At 53.5% G+C, this 22,293-nt stretch overlaps 10 protein-coding genes across 10 annotated transcripts; 3 read left to right on the plus strand and 7 right to left on the minus strand.

Moving 5' to 3' along the window:
- Window positions 1-513: 513 nt before the first annotated feature.
- Window positions 514-3,525, plus strand: M409DRAFT_15838 (glycosyltransferase family 20 protein; the record flags this gene model as incomplete). Its single annotated transcript, XM_033803365.1, has 3 exons — window positions 514-981; window positions 1,033-3,253; window positions 3,311-3,525. 3 exons carry the CDS (start codon window positions 514-516, stop codon window positions 3,523-3,525), a joined length of 2,904 nt encoding a protein of 967 aa, XP_033674447.1.
- A 381-nt stretch (window positions 3,526-3,906) lies between these two features.
- Window positions 3,907-5,517, minus strand: M409DRAFT_15839 (uncharacterized protein; the record flags this gene model as incomplete). The annotated part of the gene is made up of 1 exon (XM_033803366.1): window positions 3,907-5,517. The coding sequence occupies one exon, from the start codon at window positions 5,515-5,517 to the stop codon at window positions 3,907-3,909; it is 1,611 nt and encodes a 536-aa protein (XP_033674448.1).
- A 2,173-nt stretch (window positions 5,518-7,690) lies between these two features.
- M409DRAFT_48521 (uncharacterized protein) lies at window positions 7,691-8,605 on the plus strand (the record flags this gene model as incomplete). Its single annotated transcript, XM_033810961.1, has 2 exons — window positions 7,691-7,922; window positions 7,986-8,605. The coding sequence occupies 2 exons, from the start codon at window positions 7,691-7,693 to the stop codon at window positions 8,603-8,605; spliced, it is 852 nt and encodes a 283-aa protein (XP_033674449.1).
- A 3,105-nt stretch (window positions 8,606-11,710) lies between these two features.
- On the minus strand, window positions 11,711-12,461 carry M409DRAFT_35114 (uncharacterized protein; the record flags this gene model as incomplete). Its single annotated transcript, XM_033810347.1, has 2 exons — window positions 11,711-12,107; window positions 12,172-12,461. 2 exons carry the CDS (start codon window positions 12,459-12,461, stop codon window positions 11,711-11,713), a joined length of 687 nt encoding a protein of 228 aa, XP_033674450.1.
- A 765-nt stretch (window positions 12,462-13,226) lies between these two features.
- M409DRAFT_15842 (uncharacterized protein) lies at window positions 13,227-14,517 on the plus strand (the record flags this gene model as incomplete). The annotated part of the gene is made up of 3 exons (XM_033803367.1): window positions 13,227-13,532; window positions 13,594-13,770; window positions 13,804-14,517. The coding sequence occupies 3 exons, from the start codon at window positions 13,227-13,229 to the stop codon at window positions 14,515-14,517; spliced, it is 1,197 nt and encodes a 398-aa protein (XP_033674451.1).
- Window positions 14,518-14,868: 351 nt separating this feature from the next.
- On the minus strand, window positions 14,869-16,086 carry M409DRAFT_15843 (uncharacterized protein; the record flags this gene model as incomplete). Its single annotated transcript, XM_033803368.1, has 1 exon — window positions 14,869-16,086. One exon carries the CDS (start codon window positions 16,084-16,086, stop codon window positions 14,869-14,871), a length of 1,218 nt encoding a protein of 405 aa, XP_033674452.1.
- Window positions 16,087-16,435: 349 nt separating this feature from the next.
- On the minus strand, window positions 16,436-16,960 carry M409DRAFT_15844 (uncharacterized protein; the record flags this gene model as incomplete). Its single annotated transcript, XM_033803369.1, has 1 exon — window positions 16,436-16,960. The coding sequence occupies one exon, from the start codon at window positions 16,958-16,960 to the stop codon at window positions 16,436-16,438; it is 525 nt and encodes a 174-aa protein (XP_033674453.1).
- A 430-nt stretch (window positions 16,961-17,390) lies between these two features.
- M409DRAFT_61924 (uncharacterized protein) lies at window positions 17,391-19,075 on the minus strand (the record flags this gene model as incomplete). Its single annotated transcript, XM_033814942.1, has 5 exons — window positions 17,391-18,041; window positions 18,088-18,635; window positions 18,691-18,738; window positions 18,792-19,002; window positions 19,052-19,075. The coding sequence occupies 5 exons, from the start codon at window positions 19,073-19,075 to the stop codon at window positions 17,391-17,393; spliced, it is 1,482 nt and encodes a 493-aa protein (XP_033674454.1).
- Window positions 19,076-19,915: 840 nt separating this feature from the next.
- M409DRAFT_15846 (uncharacterized protein) lies at window positions 19,916-20,617 on the minus strand (the record flags this gene model as incomplete). Its single annotated transcript, XM_033803370.1, has 1 exon — window positions 19,916-20,617. One exon carries the CDS (start codon window positions 20,615-20,617, stop codon window positions 19,916-19,918), a length of 702 nt encoding a protein of 233 aa, XP_033674455.1.
- A 318-nt stretch (window positions 20,618-20,935) lies between these two features.
- Window positions 20,936-21,460, minus strand: M409DRAFT_15847 (uncharacterized protein; the record flags this gene model as incomplete). Its single annotated transcript, XM_033803371.1, has 1 exon — window positions 20,936-21,460. The coding sequence occupies one exon, from the start codon at window positions 21,458-21,460 to the stop codon at window positions 20,936-20,938; it is 525 nt and encodes a 174-aa protein (XP_033674456.1).
- Between the last annotated feature and the right edge of the window lie 833 nt (window positions 21,461-22,293).

Here is a 22,293-nt window from a genome sequence, read left to right on the forward strand (position 1 = left end):
GTGGTGGAGGAGAGAAGGGGGTCGATGAAAGTGCGTCGCGGGTCAACTGCGGCCCATCCCGCCGCCTCTCGCAACGGCCTTGTGGGATTTGGACCAGGATAGAGTCGAGTTCTTCGTCACTCTGTCGTCGAGCCAGCACGCCCCGTTTTAAACCTATGAGCCCTGCGATTCTGGTGCTTTTCGCCTGCACCCTCGTTCACTGTTCCCTCCAGCGCCTACACGTCCCCTCGCCGTCTTCCGCCGCCCGCGCCTGTGCAACCTAACCTTCCACCCTCCCAACTCCGCCGTCTAGCTTTCCGGATTTGGCCGTTGACAAACGCCGCAGTGAAAGTGCACCGCCGCCGCAGCAGTGAAGACAGTGAAGCAGGTGAGTCGTTTGCAACTCTAGGCAGCATTGCCGCCACACCGTCCCCCGCCGCCTGTTCAGAAATCTTCCACCACCCCGCTGTGCATGTCGCCGTGCAACAACTCGTATCCCCGCCCCAACCGACCACATCACGCACTGACGCTACTATGCAGTGGGAGGCGATCGAGCGTGCCATTGCGCTACGAGGCCGGCAGATGTCCGCCGGTGACCGGCCTGCTGCCCAGCGGCAGGACACTGGCCACCCTGCTCTCAGCGAGGCCAATACCAGCATCCCGGTCACCCCGACTGTGAGCCACGAAGACAACGAGGCCTACGTCCCGCCCAGTGCCCGCACCTACGGCATCACCACCAATCCGCCTCCTCACCTCCTGGAGGCCGTCGGTGCTGATGGCAGTACAGACCGCCGGCGGAGCTCTCCTTCAGAAGCTGCTGCGGGAGCTCGCGATGGCGAGGAGTTGCTTCGTCGATTGAGTCTGACCGGACAGGCTCCCAAGCAAGACGTCGCAGATGTCGACCCTCGCACCGCCCATCCTGGCCTCAGCTTGAGCGGCAACGTCATCAGCGCTGCATTTTGCGTCCCTTACAAGATTGGCTACACCAGCATTGGAGAATGGGTGCGTCTCACATGCTACGACTGATCAAGCTCCCTACTGACACAGCAACAGGAGCTCTCCTCTCGTAGAGGCACTTCAGCGCTTTTCGATTCGTTTCAGCACCTTTCCTCTCCTGATTCACCCTGGAAGCACACCCTCGTGGGCTGGACGGGCGAGATAGACCGCGTTCTTCGTCGCAAAGACCCTTCTGCTAATTCCAATGGCGTCACATCGATGGACTCAGTACCGGTCAACAAAGCTGCAGCTCCTATCCCAGTCCACCGGGGTGAGAAGCCCGTGTCACCCCAAGAGCTTTCAGAGCTGCATGTGCCGTTGGCCGATCGGATCAAGCTCGAGAAAGCACTCGAGTCCCAGCAAGGCGGCAACGTCTTGCCAGTCTGGCTGTGGGACGACATCGACAAAGACGAAGTGGCAACGTTTCGCAATCAGCAGCGTTGGAGACGCTACGGCGAGCACGAACTCTTCACCCTCTTCCACTACAAGCAAAACAAGCCTTCGGACGGCCGTGATCTTCGCAAGGCGTGGGCTGACTATTACTGCATGAACCAGGCTTTTGCAGACGCCATCATCAACATCTACAAGCCTGGAGACGTGGTCCTCATCCACGACTATCAACTCCTTCTCCTACCCAGCCTACTCCGCAACCGTATCCCCAGCATCTACGTGGGCTTCTTCCTGCACGTGCCATTCCCTAGCAGCGAGTACTACCGCTGCTTGACACGCCGCAAGGAGGTTCTCGAAGGTGTCCTCGGCGCAAACATGATCGGCTTCCAAGCGTACAGCTACGCCCGCCACTTTTCATCTTGCTGCACGCGCATTCTCGGCTTCGACTCATCTTCTGCTGGTGTCGATGCATATGGAGCGCATGTTCCAGTCGATGTCTTCCCCATTGGCATCAACGCTGAGCACACGATCAAGTCTGCCTTCGAATCACCTGGTGTGGAGGAGAAGATGAAGGCTTTGAGAGAGCTTTACGCAGGCAAGAAGATCATCGTCGGCCGCGACCGTTTGGACACTGTTCGTGGTGTTGCCCAAAAGCTGCAGGCCTTCGAGATCTTCCTTGAGCGCCATCCCGAGTGGCATGACGAAGTCGTTCTCATCCAAGTCACCAGTCCTACCAGCATCGAGGAGCGTGATGACAAGGGCGATAAGACTGCGAACAAGATCTCGGAGCTCGTGGCCAGAATCAACGGCTCATTTGGCTCGTTGAGCTTCACGCCAGTCCAGCACTACCCACAATACTTGTCACAGGAGGAATACTTTGCCCTCCTTCGCATCGCAGATCTTGGCCTCATCACCAGTGTTCGAGACGGCATGAACACGACTGCTCTGGAATACGTCATCTGCCAACGCGACAACCACGGCCCATTGATCATCTCTGAGTTCAGTGGAACTGCTGGAAGCCTTGGAAACGCCATCCACATCAATCCCTGGGACCTGGGTGGCACCGCCGAAGAGATCAACACCGCCCTCACCATGACCGACTACGAGAAGAAGCACACGCACGAGCTGCTGTACAAGCATGTCACCACTAACACTGTACAAGCTTGGACAGACAACTACATCAAGCGCCTACTAACCAACCTAGCATCCTACGACCAGTCCATTGCCACGCCTGCCTTAGACCGATCCCAGCTGCTGTCGCAATACCGCCGTTCAAGCCGCCGCTTGTTCATGTTTGATTATGATGGCACGCTAACTCCGATTGTCAAGGACCCACAGTCGGCGATTCCGTCTGATAGAGTCACTCGGACGCTCAAGACACTTGCATCGGATCCCAAGAATCAAGTCTGGATCATCTCAGGTCGTGACCAGGCCTTCCTCGAGGAGTGGATGGGACACATCTCTGAGCTTGGTTTGTCGGCTGAGCACGGATCATTCATGCGCATGCCCAACTCGGGCAATTGGGAGAACCTCACCGAAACCCTGGACATGTCATGGCAGAGCGAAGTCATGGATGTCTTTCAACACTACTCTGAGCGAACGCAAGGCAGCTTCATCGAGCGCAAGAAGATTGCGCTCACGTGGCACTATCGTAGAGCGGATCCAGACTACGGCGCTTTCATGGCCCGCGAGTGCCAGAAGCATCTCGAGGCCACCGTCGCGAAGAAGTGGGATGTGGAAGTCATGACCGGCAAGGCGAATCTGGAAGTTCGACCTCGTTTCGTCAACAAGGGCGAGATCGCGAAGCGGCTTGTCAACGAGTACGGCGAGGGACCGGACGAAGCCCCAGACTTTGTGCTCTGCCTGGGCGACGACTTCACTGATGAAGGTGAGCTCATTCATCTCATCCGGGAAAGAACGATCCATACTAACACATTCTTAACAGACATGTTCCGCACCCTCCGCAAATCCAAACTCCCCGAAGAGCACCGCTTCGCCGTCACCGTCGGCGCCAAGACAAAGCAAACCCTCGCGACCTGGCACCTCCTCGAGCCTTCCGACGTCATCTCCTGCATCGCCCTGCTCAACGGCTCCACGGACGCTGGCAACGCAGGCGCCGTCGCCCTCGTCGACGGCGCGGTCCCGGACGCGCGGTTGTAGAGTTCCTCCTCCGAGGTCGTTCTAGGCGTGCTGGTGTTGTTTCTGGGCGCGGTGGCGCTGGTGGCGTATGTTTGCATTTGCGTCGGTGTTGTTTGCAGGTGGTGGGAGGGGCATTGCGAGGGCGTCGTCAGGGGGAGGAGGGTGGTGGAGTATGATTGATTGATGATGAGACTCGCTACGCATTTTCGGTGGAACACTGGGCTGGGCGGCGGCTTTGTTGCTGCTGTTGCTGTTCTTCTGCGTTTTCGCGGATGGTTCTGCATGAGGGTTTACCTTGTAGGCAGTACCCACTCCCTCAGGTACATACCTTGATAGCGCACCTATTCAAAGCGATTGAAAATTCCGTTCTTTCTACGTTTCATCTTGATATCATACATTCGACTACAGTGCATCGGCCGACGATACGCGTCGTTGCCGGTGTTCCCCTTCAGACGCAGGCTCCGCTTCTCCTGCAGTAGTCCTAGTCTGCTCAGGTACAGTCCCCTCTTCAGCATCCCCCATCTGCTCATGGAGTCTCTCTTGGTTAGCCTCAGCACTCTCCGACTCCTCCCGCTTCATCTTCAACTCAGCCGCCTTCACACTCTGCCTCTCCGCCCTTTCCCTCTCCCTCTCCACCGTTTCCCTCTCACTCTCCTCCCTCTCCCTCGTAACCTTCTCCCCAAACTCCTCCATCTGCCTCCGCCGACTCGCATAAACCTCATGACACCTTCCCACAAGCACCTCCAACACCGACTCATCCCTCCGAAACCTCTCCGGATCCTCCAGAAGTTTCTTCAAGCGGTACCGAGCATTCTGAATCGTGAGCAGGATGTGCCTCGCGGCGCTGGATCTCCGTCCGAGGTCGTTGTGGGGCGTCGCGGGGTCCTGGATGCAGAGGAGGGAGGGCTCGAATTCCTGTCGGCTGCAGATGGCCCATTGGCCTGAGCGGACGAGGTCGCCGCGACGGCGGGCGGCGAAGGAGAATGTGCGGAGGCTGGGGTGGGGGTCGTGTTTTTTGAAGACAGTGCGAGAGCCTGCGGCGACGCCGTATTTGGTTGTGTCGAGTTGGCTGTAGAAGTATAGGAATCTGAGCAGGTGGTCGGACAGAGTGGGTTGCTTGTCGCCTTGGTGGGGATTGATGCGGTTTACGGCGGCGACGAGCATGACGATCTGGCCGTAGGAGCCGATGCCGCCGCTGTAGACGTCGGAGAAACCGCGCATCTCGAAGAAGGTGCGGATTGTTGGGTAGAGATCGCGGAGGGTGGGTATGGACTCGAGATATTTGCCAACGACTTCTTGTTGGGGAGCGGCACCGCTTCCGGCCACGATCTGGATTTGTATGCCACTGTCCATATGCTGGCAGTTGATGATGGGGTACCGACCGAGTCGTAGAAAGACCAGACCGAACTGCGTGCTGTTGTATAGATGGTGTCTCAGGCTGCCCATGCGTGCAGATAGTCTTTGCGGGTTCTGGACGCGATCTAGTTCATCCCACACGCGAACATCGATGTCCGACACAGGTGTCGCGAGCCTTGTCACTGCAGATCCAAACAGCTCCACGCCGGTCCTTGCACTGAGATGCTTTCTAAGAAACGCTACAATCTCCTCCGCTACGGCTTGCCTCGCAGCTTGCTCCATGGGCGTTAAAGCCATGTATTTCGCAAATTGATACAGCTCAATGTCCAGCATCGATCGGCCGCGTCTAATGTAGGCTCTACGGCTCGTTGGTATGCTCCAAGGTGGTGGTATTCGAACGTCCACCTCGCTATCCTTCGGCATGATAACCTTGGGACTGTAATCTATGCCTTTGAGTATGGCATGCTGCTCTTTGGCATTGAGATTCTGCAAAGCAGCTTTGCCGTCTTTCGTGGCCAAGCGAGCTGCTACGTCCTTGACCAGTCGCATATGTCGAGGCCAGTGGTCTTTGGTGAGGTAGTCTCCCCGGCTGAAGTGGTATTGGGTATGCTTTCGCATTTCATGCACAGCTCTTCGGAGGAGCGTATCATGGCTCATTTCATCGGTGTTGTGTTTGAGATATATAGACAGCGTCTTCCTGGCCACCAGAGGGCGATGTTGCATGCTGCCCTTCTCCTCCTCTTCTTGACGGCATTGCGACGTCGTGCTGAACGCGGCGCGGAGAGCGAGGGCAGGATTGAAGGCATTGTGGGCTGCACACACGCTGCGCGCCGGCGTCCGGGTGCATTGCATGAAGTCGTGGTCGTCAGGGTGTTGGAGGTGAATTGAGAACAGCATCCGACGTTGGAGCTCGTCTCGCGTGGGAGACGAGCTTGGTCTTGGCATCGACCTCACCTCACGACGGTAGTCTCAACAACATCAACAACCGACGGAATACTAAGAGTGAGGTCTAAAGACATCTTTCACTACGAATTTATCATCTGGAGTGTCTTTTCTCTACAGTGATCTGCGTTGGCACTGGCAGATTTACACCCTCAATGCCGATTATCGCCAACCTGTGCTTTCGCCTTTTCCCGTAAAGGCGCATTGTCGTCCCTTCGCCGCAATATAGCAGATTTCGAGGACGGCCGCATCAACCGCAATACGATGGTCATTATGGACACAATTCATCGGGAAAGGGATCTCCTTCAGGTTGCCGCGAAAGAAGCCTCCAGCTCGGTACAGGGCAGATTGACCGCAATGCGTGATTGATGATCGAGACCCGCTAGCGACCCTTATGGGGCCCTACCCTTTGGCCATGTCTCGAGGAGTCGCGAAGCAGTCTGTCGAAGGGGTGAGGGATATCCATTCGTCCACAACCGCGACATTTTTCCGAGACACTTGAGCTGCCCTCCACTCGTCCAGGTCAAAAGCGACTCATCGAAGTTGGCAGCTTCGAGGAGGACTCTCTGCCGTCGAATGGACGGTTCGACGATGGAGAGCTCGAAGAGACTGATGGGTCCATGAGCCACGTCTGCGACGAATTCCTTCGTCCGGCCAGCCAGCCACCCAGCTGATTTTCGTTGCCGTACTTGCTTCATCCAGGTAATTATTACTTTCGAGATCACGATGATCGATACTAGTGATGCGTTGGATATGTGCCGCCAATTTGGATCAAGAGCCGATGTGATTTGGATGCTGGCCGAAGAAGATTATGGTCTGAGGGGCTAGCAGCTCTTGGGGAGTACGCTCACGTATCTGTATGAGGTCAGTCATTGACGCGGTCTGTTTAGTCTCGCGAAGCAACTGACTCCTGAAACGTTAGCTGAAACTCCGTCCTTCAACAGTAAACTTACCAGATCAGACTGAAGATTGTTGGCCAGAAGCCTCACCCGGCAGCGCCTCGACCGTGTTCGCTCCCTGTTGTACAATTCGTCGACAAGTTTCACCGACTCCAGCTTTCAGCCCCTCGATACAAATCGAATAGACTCCTCGGACTCTTCGACAACTCCTCACTGCTACTCTTATCGATGCATATCGTGTTCATTCAGACGTAGGATTTCTTAGCATCTTGTGCCAACCGACAAGCACCTAGAGTTTTCGGCCTTGAGTTCTCGAATCTTGCATCCAGGCTCAGGGCCAACAGAGATGCGTTTGGGTTACCACGAAAATCGTTGAAGCTGAGGTCGTCTCGCCAACGGTAAGATAGAGCGTAAGATGCCGTTTGCGGGCCTTTGATTACCAATCTGCTAATTCGTAGGCTAAAGTGTCCAAAAAACGCACAAGCGCCATGATCCTACTAATTCAAACAAGAGATTTGATGACTCACTGTGCTAGCAAAAGCAGCATGCAAATTTGCAGAAGAGACCATTCGGCGCATTCGGCGCATTCGGCGCGCGAACGGTTCAAATGTGCGATGCACTGGCATTTCCTTCAAACCCGATTCTCGAAATGGTGCACAAGTGCTACCATACAGTGCGACTGTCGATCAGCAACTGGAGCAAACGGCCCTAACAATCCCTCATCACCAAGTTACAAGGCCAAAATACCTTCCTCCTGCCTATGATAGGCTGCATACCTTTGTCGTTGACAAATTCTAGCCGCAGCCACGTCCATATTTCCCGAATAGGGCAATTGCTCGTCGGGGCTAAATTTGACGACATGTGCTCAGCCGCATGGCCGCATGGGGGCCAAAAGTTCACCAAGGACTTCAATATCGAATCGCCACTCCACTTGATTTCCAGGACACGTTCGCTTCGACCAGGCCCCTGGTCTTTTCACAACAATTGCAATGGCGACGAACAGTACCAAGGTCTGCTACACGCCCAACGGAGCCGTTTGGGAGGGTGCCACGCCATGCAACCAGACAGCGGACGAAAGCCATTGCTGTGGAGTAAACGATTTCTGCTTGAGCAACGGGCATTGCTTGCAAGCTGAAGGCGCATACGCGAATCGCATCGGTCGTGGGACATGTACGGATTCGTCATGGCGGAGTGAGGCTTGTCCATATGAGTGCAACGACAGTAAGGAAGCCCCCTTGACCTTCACATCACAAATTTTTCTTCGCTAACACGATCGTTCCACAGTCCGAACAGACCAAGACTGCGCCCTCCTCCTCGCCTACGAAACACCCGATGGCTCCTTCTGCTGCGATCGAGGCTTCAATACCGAGACGCAAAGTTGTCCCACTGCCAGTGGAAAGTTTGGCACAACGCCTTTCAATATGACTCTAGGAAGAGTCATCTGGAATCGCACAGACGGATCTATCATGCAGAACGGAACACTCCTCCCATCACAAGTCCAGCTCTCCGAAGCCCAGACGACCGTCACCCTCCGACCATCACCTTCATCTTCAGCAACCTCAAACTCCAACGACGTAACCGCAGTAGCAGCCGGCATCGCCGTCCCCCTCGGCATACTCCTCCTCGCCAGCCTAGCGACAATCTTCTTCCTCTGGTCGAAACTCAAGAACCTCAAGAAACAAATTCAGAAAAGCGATACCCCATACGACGGCGCTTCGGGGTACAAACCCATCGATATGCACTCTCTGACACCGCAAAATGGGGCTGCTACGGATCCATACACGGCTTTGCCGAAGTATCAGCGCGACCAATACATGCATCAGGCCCCGGTGAACGAGGCGCCTGTGGAGAGGGAGCTTGTGGAGGCTGATGCGAGGATGCCTGTGCAGGAGTTAGGGACATGAGGTAGTGATAAGTTTTGGGCCCTGTTGGGTACATAATAGAGTCCAATATATGCTTCGCAAGATCTTTGTTATACGACCATGGTATGGGTCTCTGAAGCCACCTTTGAGTCTCTATCTGGTGGCTGTGATCAAAATCTTCGAGTCCGTGCTCACTCTACTTGGCCTGCCACGGGGCGAGGCTCTGCCATGAAGGAGTCTACAAAGGTCTTGAAGACGTGGTCTAGATTCGCGTCGTTGCTGTAAACTATTGACAAGGTCGTCGACTGATGACCCGAAGAAGCTCTAGATTCTTCTCCGTGCGGTGTGGTCGAGGCAAGAATAATGGGATCTGTATATGGTAGATTCTGTTTTGAATTGTTTTTGGATATAAAGGTTTTTTTGGGTACACATAAGTTTCGTTGGTCCGTTACATTTTTGTTGAAATTCTTCTCCCCTTTTCCTCGAAGAACAACACCTGCAGTCCTCCTACTAGCTCCTAGCCCCCTACCCTATCCAGACACAAATGAGAAACAAGTCCTTAACGATCATGATATCCTCCCCGTCGACACGCCCCTCGTCCAACCTGTCGACCTCGGTCGCTGTGCCCGTGGTGGCCCAGCACTTTTCATTGACAGCATGTTCATCCCACGCCGTGTGTCATATGTCTCATCATCGCCAGCGCAGCGTGGCTCGCGGTACCTTCTCATCGATATGAGACATCCCTCTCGAGTCATTCCTGTGGTCCTCGACTCAAGCCCACAGGCATTGTCCTTCCTTCACGACAGCCCCGTCATCCACGAGCGGATCTAGAAAATCCTCGACTGTCTCTTCCTCCCGATTCGGCTCTTCTCGCTGTTCGTGCTGCCAAAGCTACTCGCGGACTTCGTGCTTGAGGGTGAGGGGTTGTAGACGTATTCGCCGTCGATGTATTGCGCGCCAGAGGTGAAGGTCGTGCGCTTCTCTCGTTTCGTGTAGCGTTGTTCGAGACGGTAGATTTCGAGTCTTGCGCGGAGCTTGTCGACGAAACCCATGTTGACGGTTATGTTGTGGTGTGGTATGGTTGTGGTTGTGGACGATGGCTTGAAGTTCGGTCCAGAAGAACGTTCGGATGTTGGTGTGGAGGAGTGGAACGGTTCGACGTTCAGGAAGAACAAGGTGGAGAGCTTGGGTCTTCTTGTACACGAGACCAAAGAGGAGAGGGTAGTATTATTAGCTGACAGCTGACCGTTGCGTTAAGTGCGGGATCGGTTAAGTAGTTCGCTTCGAGAAGTTGTTGGCATTCGCTTTACTCCGCTGGAAGGATGTCGATTTCAAAGCAGAGGATTCGATGTTGGATGATTCTTCTTTTCGTCTTTTCTTCGACGCGACGTGCCCTCTGTTATAGTCTTTCTGCGTGCTGCTTCTAGCAGGATCTAGTCGTCTTCTGGGTAGGGATCGTTGAAGGTTGAATGACCGTTGGCAGCCGTTGGACAGGCTTGACTTGTCTAAAGTCAGAAGAAGATATGTTGCTTGGCGAGTCGTGGGGAAATACAAAAACTTCCAGACTGGCTGTGTTATCGAAGAATACTTCAAGGAGAAGAGAGGAAAGGGGATCGCGCAGGAAGAGAGGTCAGTGGTGGAGTTATTCCCAACCATCCGCGTGGAGCAATGCGGGTTCTCGTCGTTTGAAGCTGCTGCAGCTCCATGTGGACTGGCTTCCACGCCAAACCCCCATCCCTGCAAAGTCTGCCGCTACGCAATCTAATCCGATCACCGTTGGCTCTTCTTGAAGCCGCGGTTGTAGGGGTATTCCAGCAGCTAGACACCTTCGTTGCACTGGTGATGTTGTGTTCGTCACAGAATGTATATCGATCGGCCTGTTATTGCAAAGGACACAGCAAGAGCAGTAGCATTCGTCTCCGTTTCGTGAGAACTTTGGATTCACGTCGGTCCAGCCCACAGCAGGAGGAGTTGCCGGACAGGTGCTAGTCGGCACGAGCTCGCGTGGGCATATGGGGCTGCTCTAACTGCAATGGGAAGCTCGCAGAACAAGGGGCTGATGTGAGGATGGCCTTTGCCGACGACATGTGCTCTTCGCTTGCGTGGGCTGACAGTAGCGACGATTCTGGGGTGGCTGTGAAGACTCCTCCTTCTTGAAAGCGGACTTTGGGAAGACTGTGTCCCGAAAAGCCGATACGGTGGTTGCGGTTCTCGCAGCGACTGGATAGGGGTCGATGAGGCGGCCTACTCTGAGAAGGTATGGGCAAGAGGCAGAATGAACACGAGGCAAGTCGTGTATCGCACAGCACCGGAAGAATCAACCTTTGAACAAGGCAATTCCATCGCCACTGATCTCGAACATCCGTGTCACCATACCATCCCGCAGATAGACGCCTGTGCCACCGAGGCCACTCACCGATGGAAGTAACCGGTCTGGGAGACTGTCATTCATCAATCGACTCGCATAACCTCGTTTTCAGGTCTGGATCGAAAGGAAGGAGCTTGCATCTGTGTCGGCCTGAGACGTTTGACATCTTCCAGACACCAACTTCCTGAGAGAGGTGAGGTCAAAGGCGCTCGAAATAGATGGAAGCTGCGAAACCAATGAAGTGAGGAGCCGAATCGATGTCGGCAGACGAGTTCAATCCAGGCATCTAATTCGACATGTGCTCGAGTGCTGATTTGGTCGAGCAGATGGAAGGTTCATGCTTGTCCATGAGATATTCTTGCAGATGACGAAGAGCTTCATTCCGCTTCTCGTTCGCTATGTGAGGCTGTTGTCCCGTTCAGTCAGGTTGCTTGGCTCCATGTTTGCTAAGGCTGGAGGTCCTAGCTGTTGGACTGCGTCTTTTGGAAGTCTGACACAATCCGTCTCGGTCGTGACTGCCTCTTACACGGTTCTTACAACCGGGGAAAGCGCGATGCTTGCTACTCTCGCCACGGCAGGAGCAATGCTCCCAGACCGCCTACTAGATAGATATTGCAGAGCCATGACATACGTAGATTGAAATGCATCGGGTTGGGGTCGTATGTACAGTATTTGTAGCACTTCAAACATAGAAAAGCTGCCTCGCTATGGAACATTTTATGCCGGCTCCGTGCGTCTCGATTCCGAGACCAGGCTTCCACTCTACCTCCCAGCTTTTGCTATCTGTATGGTGCGTCCGCTCTTGCCACCGCCGCCAATTCAGGCTCCCACTTATCTCCATTCGACAACAACTTCTCCTTGTTGTAGAGTAACTCTTCTCTTGTCTCTGTCGCATACTCTGCGTTGGGCGACTCCACAATGGCATCCACTGGACATGATTCTTGGCAGTAGCCGCAGTAAATGCACTTGGTCATGTCAATGTCGTAGCGGGTCGTCCGTCGGCTGCCATCTTCTCGCTCTTCGGCTTCGATTGTGATGGCTTGTGCAGGGCAGATGGCTTCGCAGAGCTTGCAGGCGATGCAGCGCTCCTCGCCGGTTGGGTAGCGTCTAAGGGCGTGCTCGCCACGGAATCGGGGAGAGATGGGACCCTTCTCGAATGGGTAGTAGATAGTGTATCTATGATCCTCGCGTCAACGTCTGCCTCATTCGCACTTCCAATGGCGCGTTGGCGTCTACTTACGGTGGCCGGAAGAACTGCTCCAGCAGAACGTACATGCCCCTCGCCATCTCGGTGAGCAGGAAGTACTTGCCCGCCTGGTCCCACACGCTCTCCTTGTTCTCATTCCACCTCTTCGGCGGTGCTATTCTGAATCCATCTGGAGGCGGGCCTTCGGTGGCGCCGCCTGCTGTTCTTTGCCTCCGTGCGCTGGTCGAGAAAGCCGGGGCAAAGGAGGTGCGGCCGGCGGCGGTGAGGAGGGAATAGGTAGGCCGCGAGCGCGCCAGCGCTGTCAATGCCCGCGGCGACGACATTGTGAGGCGATGTAGAGGGTGGTGGTGACGGGAGGCGTGGTGTGTGTCGGAGTGCTTGATGTTGGCGTTGTGGAGGAAGTCTTGAAGCTATTTTGGCGAGTGGCCAATCAAACGATGACGATTATGAGGTCGATTTGGCTTCACCGAGCAGCCCGACTTCACCTCCTCAGCTCACACATTCACCCTCGTCTTTCACCTATTTTATCCTTTTAAGCCATATCGTCTTGTTGCCTGTTCTGCTTTCGGCTCATACTACGCAGTCCGTCAAATAGCTTTGCTCTGTGCTCGTCGTCGGTACCCTGTTCGCCACGCGGGACCATTCGAACATTCTTGTCCTCATCATCGCGAACCTGGGAGACTTCATTGATGTTCTTCTTCGTAAGAACGGCCACGTGATATCTCATGGATATGGCATCATATGAAGCAAGTGTATCGATTAATGCGATGAGTCTGGTCAGCAGGTAGATGAACACGAGACTTGGAACTCTCTAGTCGTGAATGCCATGTGAATGTAGACTAGCTCAGCGCCTGTGACGGCTCGTAGAAGTGAATGGCCTGACGGCTCTCGTTTGCAAGAGGTCCGTGCGTTCCAGCTACTTCTTCTCCGCCCGCCCGCTTCGTCTTCTCTTCTTGTCACCACCATCAATGCTCGCTTCGACCAACCTCCCACCTTGGCATGACTCAATCCTGCAGAGACAACTTCACCTCATCTCGACGACACTACCAAGACCCTCACCTCTTCGCCATCGCGAATTCCCACCCAGAATGCCTCGCGGCTTGTGCTTCTACAGCCGCTGCAAAAATGCCGAGCTCGAGGAATTCTACAAGGAGCGCACTGGCGAGGACATGCCGAAGACGAAGAAGCGAATGACGAAGAAGGACCTTGCCAATGAGCTGCGAAAGGTCGACCGCTGCCCTTGGAAGCATGGAAAGAAGTTCCGCTTCTTGGATCTGCCGCCGGAAATGCGCAACATCATCTATCGCGAGCTGCTTCCTGTCCTTCCTCCTGGCACCCATCGCGAGCCCAATGAGTCGAAGTGCCAGCCAGCCATACTTCGAGCATGCAAGCAGGTATGTTAATTGGCCTCGACCATGCGTAACTTGGTTGGTAGCGTGCTAATTACCCTATCAGGTGCATTCGGAAGCGCAAAGTATCCTCTACGGTGACCATGAGGGCGAGGTCACTATCCGCGCACGCCACAATTTGTTTCTCCGCGGCGGCGAATGGATGGAACGAAGGACTATGACATTACATGGCCAGGACAGCAGAGATGATGGCCACCTAAACGGCTCTTGCACGCTGGCTGGTGTTCGCTCTGATTGACCTGCCTACTTGCTCAAGTTCAACAGGATCAATCTCAGAGTCGTCATAGACATCTCCGGCTCGAGAATATTGTCCCCACCTCCTCGGACAGTCTATGCGATAGGCAGCCAAGAACTCCTCGGCCTGGTCTCATTTCTCTCCACGAGCACTGTCTTAAAGACTGTTTCCATCGCTGTCATCAAATACGTACCCGAGGATGACGATACGGCTTTGCTCAGTATGTTGCAACCTCTGGCACGCATTGGTGCAACAGCTAGTATCGACCTCGTCGATATTCCCGAGGCGATTAGAGACCAAATTATGAACGAGAAGAACGGCAACGTAGACTCGAACAATTTCTTCGCCGAGTTCCAAGAGACATATGCGAATATCAGGGCGCTGGAAGTGTTTAGGGCGGACGTCGATACCAAAGGGGCGATCAACGAGATCAAGGACAGGTTAGTGGGAATGGATGCCAGACTCGCAGAAGTCCGCGGCTTTGTGGACTCCGATGTCGAGAAGACACTACGAGAAGCAACACTCGCGACGAAATCGTTCCTTGCTGGTGGGATCGTGGACAAAGTCAATCGCCTGGCTCGTCGTAAGGCGAAGGAGATCAAGCAGGAGGCAGCTAAGAAGGTCGATGAGCTTGAGTCTCAGCGGCAGAAGTTCATTGGGATTGTAAAAGCGGCAAAGGATGCCTCTGGAACAGAGAAGGCGGCAAAAAACTCCTCTACGACGACAACGGATTGAGAGCACAGTCAGAGATGCAGTTTGCATTCACTATCCAGAAAACACAAACGACAATGGGAGATTCTCCGGCACCGGCCGACATCTGTCGTGCAGCGTCTTCGACTGCTGGGCGAATGATTGGCTATAAGACAATCCGGACATGACCTGATTAGACTCAGACTCTCTTTCGAGAGTGCAGGCGACTTTGAGCGCCAGCACGACAGCCTAGATCGTGCTTTTAGAGCGAGACAGCTCTTGTTTTGTGTATCCTAAACATTACGAGTATTCTAACCAGTCCATTCTCCTATCCTTTGTTCAAGACCCCCAACAGCCTTTCCTAACTTCCTCCACCGTCCCTCACACGGCGAACGCCTACAGCGGCATATCAACCCCACTATCAACAGCACAACTCCAAACATCATCTTCACTCTCCCTCATAGCCAACCTCAACAACCCCATCTCCCCCTCCAACTTGCCCAAATCCGCCTTCCCCAACCTCCGATAGAAAGTCTCCCCTTTACACAACGAGATCATCTTCCGCTGCATCCCCACAGTCTCACGCCCATCTGGCGTCCGCCGGGGCGGAACAGACCAGACCACAGCCCCTTGCTCCGCATGCCACGTGAGATCGCACTTGGTGCGGAATTGATACTCGGGTCTATGGAGACGGTTCGCCATCCGCCGACACGTCTTTCTGTCTACATTCTGATTCTGCGCTCGCCAGAGAAGTCTTTGGGCCCCTTCTACCGTCTTCCTGACTTTCTCAAACTCCGGACACGAGATTTTCCTACCCAGACTTCTCTGCAGCTTCCTCTGAATCTTCTCCCGCCCTGGAATATCCTCCAACAAAATCTCTTTCAGTGCCGGACATCGCGTCAATGGGAAGAGCACGGAGTACAGATGCGGACACAGCAGGCTCCGTCCTTTGACCACGAACTTAATCCGCAACTTCTCCAACTTCTTCGCTTCCAGGGAGAGGATATGTAGAAAGCTATTCAGCGCCGCGAGGACGTTTCCCCTCGAGACTAGCGGTTCTGAGATCGGATCGATGAGGACTTCGACGTATGCCGAGAAGATCCTCGACGTCCAGGACGGTAGTGCGTATTTCACCCGAACGTCCACGTCCACGACATCTTGACGACGTCCTTCGTTCACGCTCCAATCCGCCTTAACGCACCGCAGCTCGCAGCCCGGCAGTCTGCAATCCCCCAACATGCAGTCTGTGGAGTGATAGAGTGTGAACTTGAACGTCTTGTCGACGAATAGGAGGTCCTTCGCTTCGTAGTAGGCTAGAGGGTGCGCGAGGAGGATCTGCGGGCAGGGGACTCCGAAGCCTTGGTCGGTCAGGCTGGGGGTGTCGCGGTCTCCTTGGAGGCTGAGTTCGTAGATGATGTTGCGTAGCTCGCCTGGGAGTTCGAATAGGGGGAATGCGTCTGGTGGTGCTGGTGTGATGAGTGGTCGCGGTGCAGAGAGCATCTCCGTCGTTGTGATGAGTTGAGAGGCAGCAGGATCCGTTTGTTGAGGCGTCGTGAATCGTGAAGGGGCGGTATCGATGTTGAACGTGGACGTTATGCCCAAGTTTGGGATCATCCCGATTTGCCATGGCCATGATGAATGTATTCGAGCGATGAGTCGTTTCCGTTGCCAGTCGTCGTTTGTTTCTCGTTTCTCGAGTAGCGTTTTCTGCCTCAAGACAAGTTCGCCCGGTTGCATCGACGATGAGAGCTGCTAATAGTTGCAAGTAGTTGCATGAACATCGCTCGAAGTTCTTGCGTGTCGTTATATTTATTCTTCTTCTTGTTCTTGTGTGTTAGCCTTTGCGGAGCCTGCTTGGCTGTTCCACTGTCTTACACATGCTTTGGAGTCAGCTGGGCGAATCAGAGTCTAAGAGATGCACAGAAGTAACTTACAAATTTTCATGTGCTCCTCGCATCTCCACTCACACCCACTTCTCGTAGCACACACTATCTTCCTCATGGTAAACTCCAAAAGTACTCCTCTCCTTGTAGCCAGCCTTCTCATAAAATCTCCGCGCAGGCTTGAGAGTACGCAACGTTTCAACAACGATGCACTGCAATCCGAGCTCCGTCTTGCCGGCATCTTCAGCAGTTTCCAGGAGTTTCGCCGCGACACCAGTTCCTCGATACTCTTTCGTCACGACCATTCGTTTGATCTCGCCATATCGTGTACCGTCGGGCAGGCCTTCAGATTGCTCATCGCCAGGCAGAAGTTTTTTGATCGCGACTGAGCCAACGGCTCTGTGTTTGCCATCGATGTCTGGCTGGGATATATCCTCCGCTATAAGCAATATAGTGTCGTCCGGTAGTGGGAATTTCCTCCTTTGCTTTATGTCTCTTCCAAAGAATGGTAGGACATACTCGTTAAGTTGGCTCAGCCAGTATTCGGCTTCGGGCCCTTGATGACTGACTCGCTTGATGCGAAATTCTTGTGCTGAGTCGTCCATGATGAGTTTTGCGATAGACGAAGTGAGTGCTTCTGTGCGGGAGAATCTGTGCCTTTTAAGTCGGAGTCAGCCTCGGAATTAATTCACTCCGCTTGGATGAATTTTCGGAATGTTCCTGGATTTCTTTTCAGGTACCGGTCCCTGAGGTCACACCTGCGGTGTACCAAAGCGAATAGCACACCTGCCTATAGTAAGCAAGTGGCTGTTCCGCAAACTGCAGCATAAATCCTCAGGTCGGCGACCGTGGTGGCATGGACTGCGAGCTGCGCTTTCGTGTCCGGATCTAGTGTGTGCTGGTGAGATCTGCCTCTGTGATTCAGTTTCGCGTTGAGAAAGTGTTGAATAGAAGTTGCTGCAGATCTGTTGCATATCAGCTGGTCGTCAATAGTCTATCTGCTTCCTCAGAAGAATGCATCTCATGCTCATCTAGTCAGCTTGACTGCAATCCGACACCGGCTGCCTTTCTTCCCTCAACAAACTCCACCGGCGCAGTGTAGTGGCGCTTGCCATACGCAACGAAAAACACCACAGAGATGATGATCACCCCTACCCATACCAGAGGTGCCCAATTCGCAGTGCTGAGATCCACCGGCAAGTTGGTCGGAAAGCAGGAAAAGACGATGATGAATGCCGAGTAGAGGAAGGCGAATCCGTTGACCGCTATCCCGTAACGTCCAAGACTCCATCGAGCGGGTGGCAGAGGCTCTCCTTTGATGCGGTTGAGGAGGACGCAGCCGATCGAGATCATGTAGGTGCTTAGGAGGCCAAGCAGTGACAGCGAGACGATGATGTTAAAGGCCAAGGTAGAGCCAATGTTGATCAAGCTGAGAATGGCCACAGCCACTGATGTGATGTAGACCGAGTTGAAAGGGATATTCCACTTCGGGTCCATGCGGCCGATGGTTTTCGCGAAGGGTAAGCCCTTGTCTCTGGCAAATGCGAAGACTTCTCGAGCGCATGTAGCCAGAGCTGTGATGTTGCCTGCGTAGATCAGCAGGAAGAGGATGACGTTAAGCACAACCGACAGCGCCGGCGAGCCTGTGTTGTTGAATAGCAGAAGATAGGGTATGTCTGAATTGAGCTGCAATGGATTAGTCCAGAATTTAACAATAGAGCGGCCAACTTACCACGCCGTCAAGTGGGCCCAGGCAGAACAGCATTGTGATCAGCATGATGATGCCAAAGAAGACATTTCCCAGGTACGACCACCACATCGCCCTAGGTACGACGAGCCCAGCATCTTCGACTTCTTCAGAGATGTGCACGACTGAGTCCGATCCCAGATTGCAGTACATGACATAGACCTGAGAGATGAGGTAGGCTGTTCCCATGTTCGACCAGCCGCTGTTATTCTCGAAGTGGACAAATACGTCGTAGGCGCTGTTCTTCGGACACATTACCCATAATAGAATCATGACGACGAAGAAGCCGGCGATGTGTCCGACCAAGCATGCAGTCTCCAGCGAAGGCAGTATGGGTGCTCCCCACGTGTTGAAGAAGATCGTTATGACGGTGAAAGCAATCATGATCAGTGTGGCCTGCCATCGTGCGAAAGCATACTCCGGGTTGGTCACTTGGATCATGGCTTCGATCTGAGTGGTTACCACATATGTGCTGCTGGCAACCGAGGCCAGCCATCCCAAAGTCGACATCCATCCGGAAGCATAGGAGAGGACTAGATCAAACAGTCAGCACTTATATGTACACGTTGAATGATTTGAGAAACTCACTTCTCTGATACTGCGGTGGTGCAAACTCGCTAACCCAGTGATATTGGCCTAATGAATCTTGATCAGTGTGGAAAAGACTTGATTTTTGGCAAATTTCTTACCACCAGCAGTAGGCGCCATTGACTCCATCTCGGCCAGACTCGCGACAATCGTGGAATAGCAGAGGACTGTCGTGATAAAACACCAGAATAGTCCAGCATACCCTCCGTTGGAAAAGCCTACACTGAGCGAGACCAGGACGAATTCCCATGTCGCCATGTAGACGGACACAAAGGCTATGGCGGAAACGAGGCTGAAGTTCCTCTTGAACTCCTGTGATTGCGTTAGACTGAATGACTTTTTTCTTCTCATCTTCACTGACCTGCTTCTTCCCCATCCTCCGCATGTCTCGCTTATCCTGATCTGAATCGCGCCATTGGCGTCCGTCTTCAGCGTCGACATCGTCGTATACTGGCAGGCCATCATCAATCTCACGCTTCGAATCAGAGCCCTCAGAGATATTGACAGAGGCATCTTTGAGCTGGATGTTGTCGCGATACACAGGCTCTGCAGATCTTCGGCGCATCGAACTTTCCCCATGTCCGAGAGCGACCATCGTGGAGGCGCCCCACTCAACAACAAACTCAACGCTCTCACACAACAAAAGTAAGAGAGAAGGATTGTCACGTACAAAGACGTCTGTACTCCCAGGATCGAAAGGCGAAATAGCCTGAGAAAGACCGTCGTCGGCTACTGCTCGATGACGAGCCGCTCGCGGTCTCCTTGCGGCATGGTGACCAAGGCGCCCAGACTCGCGTGCGTGAGGCGTGCATGAAGCGAAGGATTCATCAAAGATAGGCAGAGATCTGGAGGGGCATCAAAGTACGTAACCGACTGGAGTGATAGCTTCTAGTTTGATGAGCTAGAGCGAAGAAGTAGACACGCCCGGCGGTGTATATATCGTGGCGGAGAGATGCACGCGACTTGGACGATGCAGGAGTGATGATTGGTTTCAGAGGTCGCGTGGCGGCTTCCTTTCTCCTTTCCCCTGCGGTGACTTCACTCCAAGACCCTTCTCTTCCCACGAGGAAGCACACGAATTAACAGCCTGGTTCTCATGAACTTCAACTCTGCAGTCAAGAGTATACGTGTTGTTCTAGCTTACGTCTCTTTTTCCCATGCTCTTCGACTCTCACTATCTCTCTTACCGCAAATATGAATATTGTGTGCCTTTCAAAACTGCTACCTACACAACAGACATCGAGATATTCATCTGCTTCATCTCCTCAGGCAATCCAGGAAACACCGCTGTCCCTCTCCTCCCAAAAGCATCGACAACCATCTTCACCCTCTCATGCCTCGCCGTCAAATCAACCCCATAAACACCCCAAGCAAACTGCGCCGTCGCCATCAATATACAGTCAACCAAAGTCGGCGATTCGCCCACCAAAAACGGGCCCTCCTCATCCGCAAGACCCTCCAAAACCCTCAAAGCCTTGCGCATCCGCTCCAACCCATCCACAGCCGTCTCCCGCGACTGCTCTCTCATCATGCCGTACAGACTCGACCCATGCTGAACGTACAAGACAAGCCATGTCGTAACTTCATTCACAATGTCCATGCACTCCCTCATTCTCGCACGAGCTTCGGGCGTCGAGCCTCGCATGTCGGGGCCTTCGGGGCCGTAGACGTCTTCCAGATACTCGAGGATCGCCGTGCTTTGGAAGATGTACTTCCCGGGCTGCTCTGCCGTGGGACAGGAGATTTCGAGGATGGGAACGGTTCCGGATGGCTTGCCTTCGACTTCTTCCAAGCCATTTGTGGTGACGTTTACGGGGATGATTTCAAACCTGTCGGCGATGCCTTTCTCTTCAAGGTAGATTGTTACACGACGAGGGTAGAGGCCGAATGGGAGGACCCAAAGGCGTGGTTTCGGTTGGGGGGTCATTTTGGTATTGATTCTTCGTCTGTAGTCAGGAAGCCTGTCGCAACTGGACATCGTTTGTACTTGTTCGCTCCAGCCTCGTGTGATTTACCCGTTTGACTGTCCGCAAAAGTCTCCGGCCTGCAGAAAAGAAGTCAACGATAAAGAGAGCGCAAGGAGCAAGACTCAAACGACTTGTGCAATTGCATGTGACTGTAGGAGTTCATTCAAAAAGTCTCCGAAGCACTCGAACATACGCAAATCTTCAAGACTTCCTACATCCCTTCAATCTTTGGTGTGGTTTCGATGCAGGAGACTTTTCGACCTGCCATTAGATTGATACTACGTCTTCCAAGTCTTGACATCGGAAACACTCATATCTCCTTCAGCCCAGATGTTCTGAGCCTCAAACCTCTTCATCTTCCACAGCGCATCATCTCCCTCTCCAACCTTGACAACATCCGCCCAGTACGAGTTCCCGAACAGAACATAATCCCGCTTACTCGGGTCATGTCCCTCCCCAGGACGGAAATGCTGTGCAATCACATAGCTCGTGACTTCAGCTTGATCCATGCTATCGTTGAGTTTGACCCGGACATTGTTGATGTTGTGACTGGTTGGCATCGGTCCTACGTGAGCTAGCACACCGTTGACGATGTTATCCACGCCTTTTTGCTCCGGGTGGTCTCGGCCTGTGGCTGGGGAGAGGCCTGAGATATCGAGAATGGCATCCTCGACGAAGGCTGATCGGACAAGGTCTGCGTCGTTGAAGTCGAGGCCGTGTACGAGGCGGTACATGGCATCGACGGCTGCTTCGCGGGGTGTGAGGCCTGGGCCAAGATGGATGGGAGATTTTCTGGTGTTCATATTGGATAAATCTGAAGGTGAGTTGCTGGTTCAGAGTCGTGGCTTTGATGGTTCAGTCCTGATGAATTATCACAGTTATAGCCACACAACAACACCTGAAAATCTGTGACTATGTAGGCCAGTATGTGCAACTTCTATCTGAAGTCGTTCCATTTGGTCAGGCTTCCGACTATCTCCAAAGGCCGGCTTAACACCGAGAAATCGAAGTCATACTGGCTCCATGTCTATGGCCCATAAGAGTGAACGCTGGTAGAGTACCAGGGACAGTTGCCAGATTGGGATGATGCGGTATGTGTTCAAGAGCTGTCCGCTTGCAGGTTTTAGTAATCTGAACTGGGCTGCGGCGATGAGCCAATAGTGGACCAAAGAGAGACCACATTAGTACCATATCTTTCTCGTCTTTCCGTCGACATCATGTGCCTTGCGATGGCGTGTTCTCTCCCGACTTGAACCCCTATCCGTAGTATATTGACCAGAAGGTCCTTCTCGAAGAATGTCCATGCAACCGCCAAAGTCGCTCGAGCAATGGCTGAGCCCATGTGTAGACGGCTTGGTATCACGGTTGTTCAGCCAGCCTGGCCAATTCTCTTATTAATACGTGAATGCTGTCCAGGACATTGATGGAAGAGAGATATCGATACGTGATTCAGCGGACATGTTGCTCTCGTGTCGCAAGTATCTTGATTCATAGCCGTCAAGGACACGTAATATACTTGTGCAGATATTTCCATCTTGAGCCATCGCGTTTGCGTCGACAGAAGCGGTTGTGGTTGCGCTGAAGAACATGAGGTTGGAGGAAGGCAAGGAGGCTGAAACTTGGACCCCATGACGCC

This window comes from Zasmidium cellare, assembly GCF_010093935.1.
Source record: "Zasmidium cellare ATCC 36951 unplaced genomic scaffold M409scaffold_1, whole genome shotgun sequence".
Classification (NCBI taxonomy): Eukaryota; Fungi; Ascomycota; class Dothideomycetes; order Mycosphaerellales; family Mycosphaerellaceae; genus Zasmidium; species Zasmidium cellare.